At 40.9% G+C, this 15764-nt stretch overlaps 2 protein-coding genes across 6 annotated transcripts in view; one reads left to right on the forward strand and one right to left on the reverse strand.

The window, feature by feature from the left end:
* trpc6a (transient receptor potential cation channel, subfamily C, member 6a) lies at window positions 1-10942 on the forward strand. 5 transcript variants are annotated; one of them, XM_088088110.1, is made up of 14 exons: window positions 1-267; window positions 1749-2077; window positions 3346-3478; window positions 3914-4214; window positions 4802-4987; window positions 6479-6643; window positions 6764-7001; window positions 7077-7304; window positions 7887-8151; window positions 8634-8829; window positions 9499-9699; window positions 9872-9928; window positions 10283-10355; window positions 10653-10942. In XM_088088110.1, exons 1-14 carry the CDS (start codon window positions 152-154, stop codon window positions 10778-10780), a joined length of 2616 nt encoding a protein of 871 aa, XP_087944236.1. In that variant the 5' UTR covers window positions 1-151; the 3' UTR covers window positions 10781-10942. The 5 variants fall into 5 exon arrangements, with proteins under 5 accessions (XP_087944236.1, XP_042355964.2, XP_087944237.1 ...); XM_042500030.2 differs by having other exon boundaries at window positions 5-267; window positions 10280-10355; XM_088088111.1 differs by having other exon boundaries at window positions 5-267; window positions 3391-3478; window positions 10280-10355.
* arhgap42a (Rho GTPase activating protein 42a) overlaps window positions 10941-15764 on the reverse strand; it is a 20090-nt gene continuing 15266 nt past the window's right edge. Inside the window, exons 20-24 of the mRNA XM_042500028.2 lie at window positions 14528-15244; window positions 14263-14425; window positions 13337-13408; window positions 13107-13186; window positions 10941-12003 (exon numbers count right to left, since the gene is read on the reverse strand). Of these exons, the coding sequence (XP_042355962.2) occupies window positions 11915-12003; window positions 13107-13186; window positions 13337-13408; window positions 14263-14425; window positions 14528-15244 (1121 nt within the window). The 3' untranslated portion in view covers window positions 10941-11914. The remainder of the gene's footprint in view (window positions 12004-13106; window positions 13187-13336; window positions 13409-14262; window positions 14426-14527; window positions 15245-15764) is intronic.

A 15764-nucleotide genomic window follows, 5' to 3' on the forward strand; every position in this document is an offset into this window, starting at 1 on the left:
TATAGTGGGACCCAGAAGGATGCATTCTTTCTCAAGGACACAGAGACACAGAGGGGGAGGGAGACCTAGAGAGGGAGAGAGAGTCATGCCACAGACACTTGATCACTCCTTCATATGTACCAGGACCCTCTGTCGTTGATCACCTCTGGGGATGAACCACTGCCGACCTGCAGGTTACAGCGACAGCCCCAGGGCTCGGAGCCGGGATAACCTCCTTGTGTACGATGACTTTGGAGAGGAAAACTGTTGCTCTGGTCGATGCCTCGGGTGAGTCTTTCATTTACAGCCCCTACTCAGCCAGATGTGCATGTAGAGGGCAGGTGTGTTTTTGTGTCCATCTTCATCGGCAGGTTTCGTTATATTGCCAGAAGAATTATGGAAACATTTCGCATTGGAAAAGCATTTATTTGAACTCAGCATGTTTTATTATCGTGTAAAATACAAACATATGGATCTTTTTGGCTACTTGCCTATTTAATTGTAGGAAACTGTTTCATTGAAAGGATTGAAAGTTTAACATTCCTGTTTAAACTTTCATTCTTACACGTGTATCTGTACTGGCATCTTTCTTTTTTATCTAAATATGCTTTATTACAGTGAAGTTAAGACTCTATAGGGAAATGTTTAAAAATTAAACTGGGAAATACTGGGAAATTAGTATTTAATGCTAGGACTAAAACTATATAAACTCCTTTTTTGAATTTGACTTAAGTACAGAAATCAGAGAATTTAATATTTCATCTTTATTTTATTTTTTTAGGTGTTTTGAGAGGGGTTTCTTTTGGGGTATTAAAGATGAAGTGTGAAAGATTTAGGGAGATTTAGTGGCATCTATCTGTGCTGGCTGCATATTGTAACCAGCTGAAACTTCTTCCTGTTAGATTTCCTCTGATGTTCATTGTTCAGGAGTTCAGGAGTTAATCACAGACCAGGTGAATAAATCTAGTAAAAACACTGAATAAGCAGTTTCACATTACAAATGAATGTTTCTCTGATGCTGTTTGGCATGTTGGAGATGGGTGGCTTGCCCAGCACCTGCCAGCTGGGGCTCAGCTTTTTGATAACTAAAGATCCAGATGTTCAGGAGGTTTTTACTGGCAGATGAATTATCAGCAGAGGTGTGTTCCTTCAAACAATCAAACAAGTTGATTTAAACCAATAAAAACACTGAATAAAGCAATTTCAAGTTTAAAAAGTTGTGTTTTTCCGATGCTACACGTCATGGAGCGGCTGCTAACTGCGGTGGCCAAAAAGCGACTAGAGCCAGTGTGTTTGGTTTGGCTGTTCTGGGCTACTGTAGACATAGCAGTGCAACATGGCGATCTCTGTGGATGAGGTTCCGCTTCCTAGATATAAACAGCTCACTCTAAGGTAACAAAAACATGACGATTATTAAATTCAGGTAATTGTACACTAAAGAAGCATACTTATATTATATTCCATTTCTACCAATATATCCCCCTAAATCCTAAACACTGAACCTTTATATCTACCAAACTGTGGAAAATAAAAGGCTGCAACAGATCACTTCGGATGACAGGTGAGAGCTCTATTTGTTCTGTTATTACTGCCACAGAAGTAGAATTAATAATTAAAACTTGTTAACAGCATCTTCATCCTATAAAAAGCATTTCTGTAGGATGAAACTGGAAACTCAAGAGTGATTTCCAAAAGACTTTATGTACTTGAGTATAAGTCACCATGTGGACATTATATACCGTGTTTATGTCTCCTGACTCTCTTGGCAGCCACAGCATCTCAGAGAGACAGCTCATGGCTCCTCTCAGCACTATTAAACGACGCCAGGCCCTTCGTGGTCCAGCCTACATGTTCTCCGCACCCTCAATCAGCCTGTCGGAGGTTGAGCAGCGTTTTCTGGAGGCAGCAGAATACGGCAACATACCAGAGGTGCGGCGCATGCTGCTCCATGTGCCCAACCTGAATGTCAATGCTGTGGACTACATGGGCCAGAATGCATTACAGCTGGCTGTAGCCAATGAACATCTGGAGGTGACGGAGCTGCTGCTGGGGAGGGCGGATTTGGCCAGAGTGGGTGACGCCCTGCTGTTAGCCATCAGTAAGATGTGCATTTTATTCGAGGGTCAAAATGACATGTAAAGGTGTAATCACAAATGACAGCCTGGTGGCGAAGCGATCTTCAGTGTCAAAGCTTTTAAAGATGACAGAGTGGGTCCAAATTTAACCTTTTCGTCCATCGGCTAAATGAATGTTGACAATTTTCCAGGTACTCAATAGATTACCATTGTTATTGGGGCTCGTGGTTAAGGCAAATCTACTATCTACCTGCATATTTTACCAGCACTTGGCATATCAGTGGTGCTAATTTTGTGCTCCAATATCAGAGCAGGTGGCATTGCTGATTGTGCATAATGCTTTACTGCTTTAATTTAATCTAACCTTTCATTGAAAGGTTGACTTAGATGTTTTTTTGTGATCTGAGTGAACCTTTCCTCACTTGCTTTAGAGAGAGCTATTTTTAATATCATTTGTATTTCAAAACAAGACCTGCTTGAAAATGAGCACTGGGACCAACAAAGCAAAAAATCTGATTGCATGAGTGCAAACTTTAATTCTTCAAAAGAAAGTCTAAAGTTGCACTCTGTTTTATTTACAATAAAATTGAAATTGCACAACCTTACTTCTAGCAATCTACAAAAAATTAGCATAGAATTGGTTCAGGGGGGTCAAGCTCAGCTCACATCACAGCTACATCAGCTGATATCAAGCAGCGTAATAAGGTGATGGAGCGGCTGACTGATAGAAGGGAATCTGCTGATGGATCATGAATCTGCTCATGGATTACCATCCATGCAACCAACTAGCAAATCTCATTCAGGGTGCCCTATTTAAACTGCTTTGGCTTGCCTATTCTTGCTGCTTCCACTGCAAGCTGCTTTGCAACCTGCTTTCAACCCAGCTCCTCATTTTCATGCTGTTTGACTAATCAGCGTCATTCCTTCTTGTACCTGGGGAGTCTTTGCTGCTGCTCTCCTTGCCTTAGGCTTGGCACATATGCACATGGAAGGGCAGAGAGATCCCAGGACAGAATCATACCACCTAATATCACACTGCAAATAGAAATCAAAATTTTCCTTGACTAACATAACATGACTAAAAAACAGTGCTGAAGATAAAGCTTCAAGGTTGTTACTTTATGTGCATGTGAAGTTATTACAACTAAAAAATTACAATTTCATATCTTCAGACTTTTGGAAAAAATTCACAGGCACAACAACAATATGGCTACTGAGGTCAAAGGAACCAGGTACCAAACCACACTTGTAGCTTTGCTCTGTGTGTGTATGTGTTTGTGTTTGGTTTTAGGTAAAGGTTATGTTCGTATCACAGAGGCCCTCTTGTGTCACCCAGCGTTTAGAGATGCCCATCGTCTAACAGCGAGTCCTGCTCAAGCAGAGATGTTGGATGACTTCTACGCTTATGATGAGGACGGGACGAGGTAAGGCAACATTCAAAAAATGTTGTGCCCTCTGACAGCAGTGTAACTGGTGCCATAAATATCTAAATGTCCTGACATGTGGAGCCTCCTGAATGCCCCTGACTGTTTAAAGGGCTGCTCTGTACTTGCTGCATGCACTAACTTCCTGAAGTCTTTGTGCCTGGCACTTCAGTTTCGGTATGGATTAAATTAACATGTTATATAGTGAGCTTTAAAAGTTCTGTTCTCTTACTTTTGGACAGAGCCAGACAAGCTATTTCCAGCCCTTGTGCTAAACTAAGTTCGCCAGCTGCTGCGTAAATGAGTGGGGAGCCCTGGTGGTGTTTATGTAGACCAGAGGACTTTGAAAAAAAATGTTTCTGTTATGTGAATGCCTGTGATAAATAATTATTTGTTGCAATGTAAATGGTCGTGTGTGTGTGTTCATTCTCACAGGTTCTCTCATGACATTACACCAGTGATCCTTGCAGCTCACTGCCAGGAATATGAGATAGTTCACACTCTGCTCAGTAAAGGGGCCCGCATTGATCATCCTCACGATTACTTCTGCGGCTGCGACTCTTGTAACTACCAGCAGCAGTTTGACTCCTTCAGCCACTCGCGATCAAGGATCAACGCATACAGAGGACTTGCCAGTCCTGCTTACCTCTCCCTGTCTAACGAGGACCCGGTGCTGGCAGCCCTGGAGCTCAGCAATGAGCTGGCCATGCTGGCTGACATTGAGAAAGAATTTAAGGTACAAAAGTAATAAAAGATCCTACTGAATCATCAACAGACTCTAAAATCACTGGGCACATCCTGTAAGTGCTACTGTGCACGTGTCCTGAAAACCAGTTCATCGTCAAGTACACAAAAGATATTTTTGACATGGCGCTGCCAACCAGCTGCCAGGAAGAACTGCCAATAAACACAGGGACATTTTATGAGCCTTTAAGAGAGGAAGCAGAAACAGACAGGGGTCTAGATCTTGTCATCACTGTTGACATTGTTGGTCTGACACACATATAACAACCGTAATTATTACTGGCCGTATTGTAGGACTGTATACTACAGCTCACAGACAGCTGCTCACACAAATTTTTGAGGTCTACAAACTTTTTCAAAGCTTTTGTTAGGGCCATATAAGTGTCATTTTATTCTGAAAACTTTGTGTAGTTGTGTTCACCAATTGAGAACCATCTGAAAATTATGACCAGATTTTCCATAAAACCCTCCCTTATACATATATAGATTTTTACTGGTAGGATGCAGCAACAAACCCAGCATTATATCTCCTGCAATGCATCTTACTGTTTCACTCATTGAAGCACATTGTGTTCATAGAACGACTACTGCTGTCTGTCGCACCAGTGTAAGGACTATGTGGTGGGCCTTTTGGATCTGTGTCGCAGCACAGAGGAGGTGGAAGCCATACTGAGCGGAGAAACTAACTGTGAAGACAGCTATGATCTACCAGGTCGCCCCTCGCTCACACGGCTCAAATTAGCCATCAAATATGAACTTAAAAAGGTGAGTGGCCCACAAGCAGTAGGTACATGCTTTTAGTCATATTATAAGAAAAAGGTCATTTCCAGCCTTCTGGACAGACGAGTGTTTCACATCTCGCCATTAAATAGCTTGAATTCACAATGAATAGCTTATCACTTTTTTTGGTCAAAGTTGTTTGTGGAGCAATGCAGCTGTTGCAACAAAAAAACTCTTCCTCCTTAATGAATTCATGGAGACCCTGAGAATTAAGATGTGAGAGTCTGCTGTCGAAAAGCAGTGATTTCACTTTGATGTCAGAAAATCAGTCCCAGAAGATAAGCTATAAGAGTGCACTGATACCATCACAGTGATGATGTGTATTGGGCAGATTCTTAACTAAAAACAGCACCATGTGGCAGCTGACAAGGCTTGGTGTTGTAAGGGGTTTCAGCTGTTTCCTACATCATTAAATAATGGAAACTTGTCCAAAAAAAACCCAAACAAATAAATGAACAAATGAAAGCAGCTGTATTGGTTCAGATAATAGACAAGCATGATCCCAAAAGCACAAGTCTCAGACCACTCTTTCTGTTCAGAAAGGAAGAAGAACTAGCCAACACAAAGTGGAGATGGGCCAGTATTTATACTGCAAGACTAATCAGGGAAATAGGAAGCAGGTGAGTGAGTGGGTGGAGATGGTCAGGAGAGGGGGGCGGCAGGAAAAGGGTTACCGCAGGGCATGAGGGAGTGGCTGAATTCATAATGACAGGGAGGGTTATAGTCTTTTTCCACGTAAATAAGCGTGTATATGAGAAAACCTGATATAAATAGGCCATAGCCTTCTTTCCTGGTGCCAGTGGAGCAGAGCTGTGTGCACTTCAGTTTTTATGAAAATTGAGAACTGATTTGTAATCAACGGTCTAAAACACACAAGTATCATTATTAGAGTTTCAGGTTTAAGATATTTGATAGATGCTTGAATTTGAGTCCGAACTCATCTGTCTTACTTTACTTTTTCAGATGTGTCTGGTGCTGAAACAATTCATCTATTTATTGACTGACACAAAATTAATCATTTGATAATCAATTTGTCATTTATCAAGAAAAATACCAAACCTGATTTGGTTCTTGCTCTCAAATATGATCATTTGCAGCTCCTCTCTATTTTATTAACATTGCAAACTGAAATATTTAGGGTTTGAATTGTAAATCAGACAAAACAAGCATTTACAGGACACCGCCTTGGACTCCGGGATGATAGTTCGGTAAAAGATTAAACAAAAACAAAAATAATAATGATTAAGTAGTAGTTATACATCTCATCCCTGCCTGTCTGGATCATGATGATTCTCTCTTACAGTGACTCTTTGGCTGATTCCTCCTATAAGAGAAGGATCAATTTATAGTTGATGCAGACTTTTTTACTGTGTTCACAGCAATCAACATTTTGACTTGAAACTGAAGTCGTGTTCTGTCATCCTCTCTCTGCATTTTAAATCCCTGTTCTCACTCTGTAATGTCTCTGCCCTTCAGTTTGTGGCTCATCCAAACTGCCAGCAGCAGCTGCTGAGTATCTGGTATGAAAATCTGCCCGGCCTGAGACAACAAACCACTGCTATCAAGCTGCTGGTGGTGCTGGGAGTGGCTATTGGACTGCCTGGACTGGCTGTGGCTTACTGGATTGCTCCTTGCAGCAGAGTATGTTATACGTTTGCTCACAAATGTCTCTCACAAGACTTTCCAAATCCATGACTCAATATTTAACTCTCTGCAGGATGTTTTCTCTGATAACACCATCATGTCATTTTTCTCACTTAGGTGGGGAAAGTGATGCGAAGCCCCTTCATGAAGTTTGTGGCCCACGCCTCATCCTTCACAATTTTTCTGGGTCTTCTGATCCTGAATGCTGCTGATCGTTTCGCAGGCACCACCTTGTTGCCGAACATGACCCACCATCACCACCCAGGAGGACTCAACTCTGACCCGCTGCTGCTCTACCGCATGACCACCACGCCTTTCACGTGGATGGAGATCCTCATCATTTCATGGGTCACGGGTGAGCGTAAGACCATCATGATGGAGGAAAGTCGTGCCATCGTGTGTAACATCACGTGACTTTGTGCCGCTGCAGGTATGATCTGGGCTGAAGTGAAGGAGATCTGGAGTCAAGGGCCGGGGGAATACCTGGTTGAACCGTGGAACTTCTTGGATTTTGGAATGCTGGCTATCTTCCTGGCCTCCTTCAGCTGTCGCTTCGCCACCCTGAGACATGCTGACTTAGCCCAGACCTATGTACACACAAACTATAGGACACTGATAAATGTCACACTGCCCCCTGAGATACACTACTTCACACTGGGTGAGCATGCTCACACACCAGCACAGACCAGAACAGACCGCCACACTTACATCATTTATGTATAAACAGTTGCTCTGAGTTAGCATGAGGCGTTACATGAGAGTATGTTTTCCACTGTAGCCGAGGTGTTCTGGGCTGCTGTAGAAATATGCTGCTGCAAGATGGCAATCTCCGTAGACGAGGACCAGCTCATAATCTAGATTATTATATTCTATTGCTGCCAATATGTCCCACTTAATCCTACACACTCTACGTTCAAAAGATGTTCATAATATGTTCAAAATGCAACCTGTAACCCCTTAATCACAGATGGGACATGCTTATTTGATAACCTTTGGAAACATCACCAAAGCAATTGTTTTTTTCAATCCTTAATATCATCAAGTTAAGATCCAGTGACTTTTTTTTTACGAGCATACTCTGTGGTCACCCAATTTAATAATTTAATGAAACACTCTCTTTAATCTGCCCTCAAAGAATAACTGCCTTCATTGTAAGACTACCCTTTAAAAGAAAAGTAATACAAAAAAATCTATTGAAGTGGAAGTAGCATAACTGAAGTTTACTGCTCTTTTGTTCCAGCACGTATTTACTGGTTGCCATCAGATCCCCAGCTGGTATCAGAGGGCCTGTACGCAGTGGCAGTAGTGCTGAGCTTCTCTCGGATCGCCTACATACTCCCAGCCAACGAAAGCTTCGGTCCACTGCAGATTTCTCTAGGGAGGACTGTCAAGGACATCTTCAAGTTCATGGTCATCTTCATCTTGGTCTTTCTGGCATTCATGATCGGCATGTTTAACCTGTACTCTTATTACCTGGGGGCGAAGCAGAATGACGCCTTCACCACGTGAGAGACACCTGCATTTGTTCACACATGCTTGTAGAGTTTCCTGCCTCCCAGAGCTATGTATTTAACATTCCTCTCACGCTGCAATTTGATTTTTTGAAGCTGTCGGCACTGCAACCAAAAACTTGTCATATATTTATATCTGAAGGATGGAAGAGATAGTAATATATCCCATATTTAAAAATAAAAGCAAATCAACAGAAAAGTGATGAATATATTTAAAATAAAACTGAGATAGTCTGTCAGATTTTTATTTTTCTTAATCATTTAATGAGATTTATCTTGGGACCCATTGTGGGGGTCCAGACCCATGTGTTCTTTGCAAGTTGTACACACTGAGAAGAAGAAAATGACCTAAAAACCTTATCTTCTTCCTTTGCTTTTCCCATGGAGCATCTTTAATATCTCTGTTCTGATGATTAATGGTTTGTTAGAGTTTCTCTCATTTCCTCTAACATTCTGTCCTCTGTGCATCCGTCCAGCCTGGAGGAGAGCTTCAAGACGTTATTCTGGGCCATATTTGGACTGTCAGAGGTCAGATCTGTCGTGATCAATAACGGGCACAAATTCATCGAGAACATTGGCTACGTGTTGTACGGGGTTTACAACGTCACCATGGTGATAGTGCTGCTCAACATGCTCATCGCCATGATCAACAGCTCCTTCCAGGAGATTGAGGTGTGTGATCAAAAATATTAAACCACAATACTCCATAAAACTTCAATTAATAGTCTGGGCTATTATTTGCTTAAACCACTGAACTCTGCAGGTTATATTTGGGACAGGTGTCTATATGGGACAGGATTTTTATTCCACTCTAGTGTCTGTTTAGTAAATGTGAAGCTACAGCTAGCAGCTGATTAGCTTAGCTTAGCACAAAGACTGGAAACAGGTAGAAACAGCTAGCCTGGGTTTTAGGGCTGGAGCAGTGACTTCCTTAAGACTTGTCTGGAGTCAGCAGAGACTCACTGCTCCTGACCAGGAAATAGTCAGGCACATTACCTGTGTAAAACCACAATTTAACTTTTTAAGAATTTGGCTGTTGTGTGAACTAAACAAACAAGATATTTAAAGTAATTTTCTTAAGAGTTTTGTCAGTTTCCCCATTTTTGAGCTAAGTTGACAGCCTTGCAGCTGTCTGTAGCTTCATATTTACCATCCAAAGTCAGAGAAAGCAGTACTGATTTTCTCATCTAACTCTTGCCAAGAAAGCAAATGAACTAGTTTGTAGTAAATCTGGTACATTTGATTACAGCTGTGCATCATACTCAAGAGGCAATGTAGTGCTGGTGGTTTTCTGCTCCAACGTGTGTTTCTTTTTACCGTTTCTTTCCTTCTTGTCTTCAGGATGATGCTGATGTTGAGTGGAAGTTTGCTCGGGCCAAACTCTGGTTCTCCTACTTTGAGGAGGGGAGGACGCTCCCTGTGCCCTTTAATCTGGTCCCCAGTCCAAAATCCATGCTGGGGATGGCAACGGCCATAAGGTCCCTGCTCCTGCAGTTTGTGGCAGGACACAGTGAGGAGAAAACTGAGACTCAGCTCAACCAGGTACCACACGTTTCTCCTTGACCATGATATTCAGTGTGGCTTTAAAGGCAGAGCCTGAGCACCTCCCAGTGGATTTACTGCTGCACCACAGGCTCCACCTGAGACCTGAAGTCCAGTTTAACCTGAAAAATGTCAGTTCTTTTCAATGAAGTTAATATGTTTAATCTTTCAGCTCGGAGGAAGCAAAAGTTCAGGATTTGGTGGGTCTACCAGCCCATCCAGATATCAGGTTTGTACTTGTGTGCATTTTGCAAAGGTTCAGACAAAAATATATTTTTTACTCTGTATTTCTGTGACAGCTACAGTTTCTGGTTATTCTGCAGAATTGGATTATATATGCAAAAGAAATTAAAAGCTCATAAAAAAAGATACATTGCTACACTTAAACTACCCAGCACTAAACTGTTACATTTAAAAAAAAAAAACAAAACAAAACACGAGCATTTCTGACAGAATGAGTTCTTGCGGATGTTAAACTTTTTATCTTCAAAAAGAATTCAATGTGGGTCTATTTCCCTTATAATATTTTTAAATTGTGCGTGTTCAAAGAATTTAAGCTCTTCTCCATCTCTGGTTCCAGAAGATCATGAAGCGACTGATAAAGCGTTATATCATCAAAGCCCAAGCAGATAAAGAGAGTGACGAGATCACTGAAGGTAAAATCAATAAAATGACACTAAAACTGAACCGAGCTTGTTTGAATGTCTCTATTAATTCTTGAAATAAAACTATTCTAAAGTGTGCAAGGTTGTCTGTCTATATGTGTCAGCCCTGCGATAGTCTGGCGACCTGTCCAGGGTGTACCCCACCTTCCGCCCAATGACAGCTGGGATTGGCTCCAGTCCCCCGCAACCCTTACGAGCACAAGCGGATACGGAAAATGAATGAATGAATGAAAACTATTCTAAGTTATAGGTTTTCAAGTTTGAAATGAAACATTAATTTCTCTTCAGGTGAGCTGAAAGAGATCAAGCAGGACATCTCCAGTCTGCGGTATGAGCTGCTTGAGGAGAAATCACAGAACATGGAGACGCTGGACGGACTGCTGCGGAGGCTGGGGGAGATCAGCACAACCTCATAGTGCCACTGCCAGTCACCCAAACTTGTACATTTAGCAGCACAGCCTTTAGTGCCTTCTCCATCATTAAATGTAGATACAGTAAAATAGTGACAAATCATTTATATGATAAAATAAGATTATATGTATGTGAATATAACATTAAAATGAAGATTGCAGATCGCATGATTTTGTGTTGTTTATATGTTAATAATGCACACAATGTACAGTTGGAGAGCACATCTTCTGGGAGTAGATCATGGGACCATTTTATCGTCCCTCACTAGCCAAAAACACAGTACATCATTAGAATTTGGACGAACGCTCACACATGGAATCACATATTAAAAACACTTAATGATACAAGTACAAACATTTGCACATTGCTTTTGTTTTTCCTGCATTTAAAAATACAAACATTCTTTTAAAAAAGTGAAAAAATAATCAACAAGATTGTTTTGCACAGTGCCATACAGTATGTCAGGTATATCTCTGGTGAAAACTGTGGTGAACTCAAGCTTTTTCTTCTTAAGGAAGATGCATAATTAATATGGATAATAAATATACACATAAACTAAATCTACAAATGCAAACTGGCGTTTTTAAGCAAAGTATTTGTCTTTTATACTGACAGCATGAAAGCTGACAGTAGAAGGAAGGTGTTATGGCAGAATTCAGTCTTTGACCATCAGGTCATACTGTTTCAGGCACAGAGGTGTGACACACATCTATAACATTAATATGACAATTTACACATAAATTACAGGATTGATAAAAAAAATACTGTTTCCATGTACCTAACAGACACATTTCATGTAGGTACGGTGATGAACTCAAATATAAAAGAGCTAATGACGTTGATTGAGTGACACTGTCACATGAATAGAGGAAAAGTCAGACAAGTCAGATTTTAAAAATCTACCGTAATATAAACTGGTTAATAACATGGTTTACATATAGTAGTCAGATATACATACAGTACATACATCATTCATATCCAGCCCCAGTAGTTCAGTGATAACAGTCACAGTTACATGATGAATATATTATATCTTTGATCAGCAGCACAGAGGATTACTGCATGTACTGTAGCTCCCTAAAGTCTACGTTAGATTTTTGTGTTATTTTGCTGATGTGGTGACGACATCATCGGGTCTGTCACATGTATGTGATGTAGTTTTCAGGTATGAGGCCTGTTCTGCCGTTGTATGTTGCCTGAAGCCAGCCTGGTTCCACAGACGGGTACACTGCAGACATAACCAACCCAGCATGTCAAAATACATCAACTCAACAGCAATGTCTCTTTCAAGAAATCCTGACCCGGTTACTCAAGATAATTCACAGACCTTGTTGTGGCCAGTTTCGTGTTGAAACTATTTTCTTTCCACCAAACTACCCTCACCACATGTATCAACCCACCAAAGGAGGCATGCATGTTCTCATGAAGCAGAGGCCCGTGACGGCCCTTAGCTCCTCAGCTGAGCTGAATGTCAGCTAGCTGTAGGTATATGCTTGATTTTGGGAAGTGGCATGGTTGGCAGGAGTATATATCACTGATTTTGGGGTGAAGTGTGACTTTGAGATCATAAGAGAAACACTAACAATTAAGAGGTTTGTTATTATAAAGGAATAAATCAGCTATTTTTATGCATTGATAATGATCTCCAAATACATATAAATGAAAACATGCTTTTATAAATGAGTTTAATGAACACCTAGTAGCCCATTTACAACTGCAGAGACTTGTGTCACTGATGCAGGGGCGTACAAACTTTTTTGAACAGGGGCCAGAGTAGATTATGTGACAAATATACCTGGGGGACAGATGCTTCTCACATCAAATGGATTATAAAAAATCACATAGAAATGAGACAAATGCAACAGTTTTATCGTTTAGATAAAAAAGTTACAACTTTCCACCTTTTTTGAAAGCGGTGGTCCTCACTGTCAAGCTTACACCTCTTTGATGTGGCCATGTCTGCTACCAAGCAGAAAATGTCTGCTATTAAGTAACCATCAGTTTGCTTGTTTACTGTTTATTTATGAAAACACATCAATTCTGCCTGTATGTCTGCAAGCTGTATTATAGTCAAACCATTGTGAGTCGAAGGCAAAAAGTTCAAAGTGATATTGCTTGCTTAACCAATATTGTGTGGTGGGGCACATACAATATATATTGAAAGTCAAGCTGAGGGCCATTTAAAATTGTTCTGAGGGCTGCAATTGGTCCCCAGGCCAGCCTTTGGACATGCCTGCACTAATGGATCCAAACATACAAACCGCATGTTGCACAGCTGTAAATGGGGCCAAAAATCCCTCAGGACATGAAACCTGTGAGTGGTTTTCTTACCATTTGAGAAGAGCGCCCCCTGTGGAAAACTGAGCTCGTGGCTGTGTTCTGCCTCACAGGAGTAAAGAGCTTTTGCCTCCCTAAAAAAAAAAAATGTGATCAGTAAATATACAGAATTAAAAGAAGAATGACATCTGTCAATATGTTTACTTTGCTTGTGCAGACTTCAGTGACTTTACATGAAGAACTGACATGAGGTTGTTCCACCAACAAGCTCAAAATCTACATACCTTCCTGAGGAGCATATGTCTAATGCTGAGGAGAATACTGAACTGTCACGCTGCGGTAGTCTGACTGATAATCTGTAACACACACACACACACACACACAAAATTTGCTCTGAAAACATTTTTTTAGATAATTCCCTGCGTCAATATTGAAAACAAACTCAAAAAACAGGTAAACTGTTTTCTTCTCAATCCTTTAAAAACCTGTGCAAAATGGATTGTTTTCTTTCAAAAACATGGGGAGAAGGCAATGAGCAACTTAACAAGACATCGCACAAAAATGAGAAAAAAAAATGTATAAGAAATTAACCTGAAAATAAGCAACAACAACAAAAAAGCAAAAAAAACAAACGAACAACAAAACAAGCAAGAAAATGAAAAAATATTTAGGTTATATATTTTACTATATATTTATTTCCTGTAACATAGTTGTAAATATAAAGTTTCAAAATAAGAAATATAATAATTTTCCTTATTTTTTGTCAAGTGACAAAAAATGTATTTTCTCATCACCTCCCCTCTTTTTTTGAAGCGATTTTTCAGGCAATTTCCTAGTCATCTTTTACTAATTTCTTGCAATCTGTGGGGCATTTATAGCCACATTGTTTTCAAAAAAAATCAAACCAAATGGCTCAGGGTTCATAGGGGGTTCAAAGAATGTATAAACTCATAAAAAAGTAGTCCCTCTCAGTTATCACTTAAAACCCACTACAAGTGTGTGGCAGTGTATTAATCTGCAGAAACTTCTCTTAGTTTCGTCCAGTTATGCTATGTTCGCGATGTTCGTCAACAAAGTGCGAGGTCAGGTTTGGACTTAACCATTCACGAGGAAGCCACAGAAATTGCGGTCAGTGCCACAAAAAAACACAAATATAGCAAGGTCAAACGCCAAGCAGACAAAGCTCGGGTTTGACTTCACAGACACTCACACTGACGCAGGCCTCTGGTAACCGTTACTGGATGTGGCGGCTGCAGAGTGTTTTGCAGTCAGATCGGAGCCACAGCGGACGTGTGCAGGTTTACGTTTGAGTGTTGCTTCCTGTGGGTCCAGTGACATGAGACTCTGTACTGATCCATGACAGCTTTTGTAATCTGCGATAAAATCACAAGAAATCACAATGAAACACAAACAGGGAGGCGACAGATAAGTTTTTCTCATCGTCTTCACAATGAATCTCACTGAGACGTACGCACCCTCAGAGATGTGTAGGGAGGTGAGAGAGGAAGATGCAGAAAGCCGGTAGGGGAATAATGACGAGGAGGAGGAAGAGGAGGAGGAGGCAGTCCTATAAGTTTTTCTGTGCTGACGAGGAGGAGAGGTAGAGTCCGCCAATTTGGTTTCTTTGACAGTGGAGGAGACCTCGGGTGCATTTCTTTGATCCACTGAATGAGTGCTCTTCAAAGAGGAGACAGACGACACTCTCGGAACAGGTCGGCCCTCCCTGAGAGAGGAGGCGCACTCCACAGAGGACTGCTGGATGGAGGCAGTGGATGTGGAGGCTACGGAGGGAGATCGTGACTCTTTTACAGATGATAATGAGGCAGACGAGTTTCCTTTGACAGACACACTCCTCTCAGTGGAGAGTAAAGAGGACGTGGAGGAGGACACAGAGGAAGTCTGCTGAGCCGGAGTGAGCTGGGAGGAAGTCCAGGAAGAGAGAGGCGTAAGGTGGGGGGACGCGGTGCTGTCTGTCAAGGGTTTCTGATCCATCACGTTTGAGGCGTTGTGGGACAGGGAGCAGGAGGAAGCTACAACAGGAGACACCTGCGCTGTGGAGGACGAGCCGGACTCTGCAGCAGGAGATGACGGAGGAGAGGTCTGAGACAATCCGTTTTTCTCAGAGGAGTGTGAAGACAGAGACTCCTGGCTGCCCATCGGAGTCGTGCTGGGGCTGCTGCTGAAAGTGTCACCTAGAGGAAGAAATGTAAGCAAGTCACATAATAAATAGACTGAATGACACAACACAAAGGTTCCACTGCTATTTTATCAACTCATTTGTGCAATATATATATGACATTCAAACAGTCAAATCTGACGGACTGTGAAATGATTCACTAAATTCTTCTATACAAAATTATATTCGCTTCTTTAATATTCTCTAATCTTTTCTTTAAAAAAAAAAGATGAAACACTGGATAATTTTACTGCTTTGGGCCTTAAACTGTTGATGGAACCATCTGATGTTTTTGTGAAGGGTCATAAGACAAAAAGCCTGAGAACCATTAATTTAATCCTTAATATTGGGCTGTATTCAATAAGCAAATTCAATCACATGTCTGAAAGTAACTCAGGAAGATGAAAAATTACAAGTAAATAAATGTTTAAAAAAAATTAGAAATAGAAGTAAATAAATACAGAAATAAATAGATATGGAAATAAATAAATAAAAGAATAAATAAATGATAAAAAACATACATAAATAAATAAATG

Source organism: Plectropomus leopardus, chromosome 15, assembly GCF_026936395.1.
Source record: "Plectropomus leopardus strain MGB_pleo_1.0 chromosome 15, ASM2693639v1, whole genome shotgun sequence".
NCBI lineage: Eukaryota > Metazoa > Chordata > Actinopteri > Perciformes > Serranidae > Plectropomus > Plectropomus leopardus.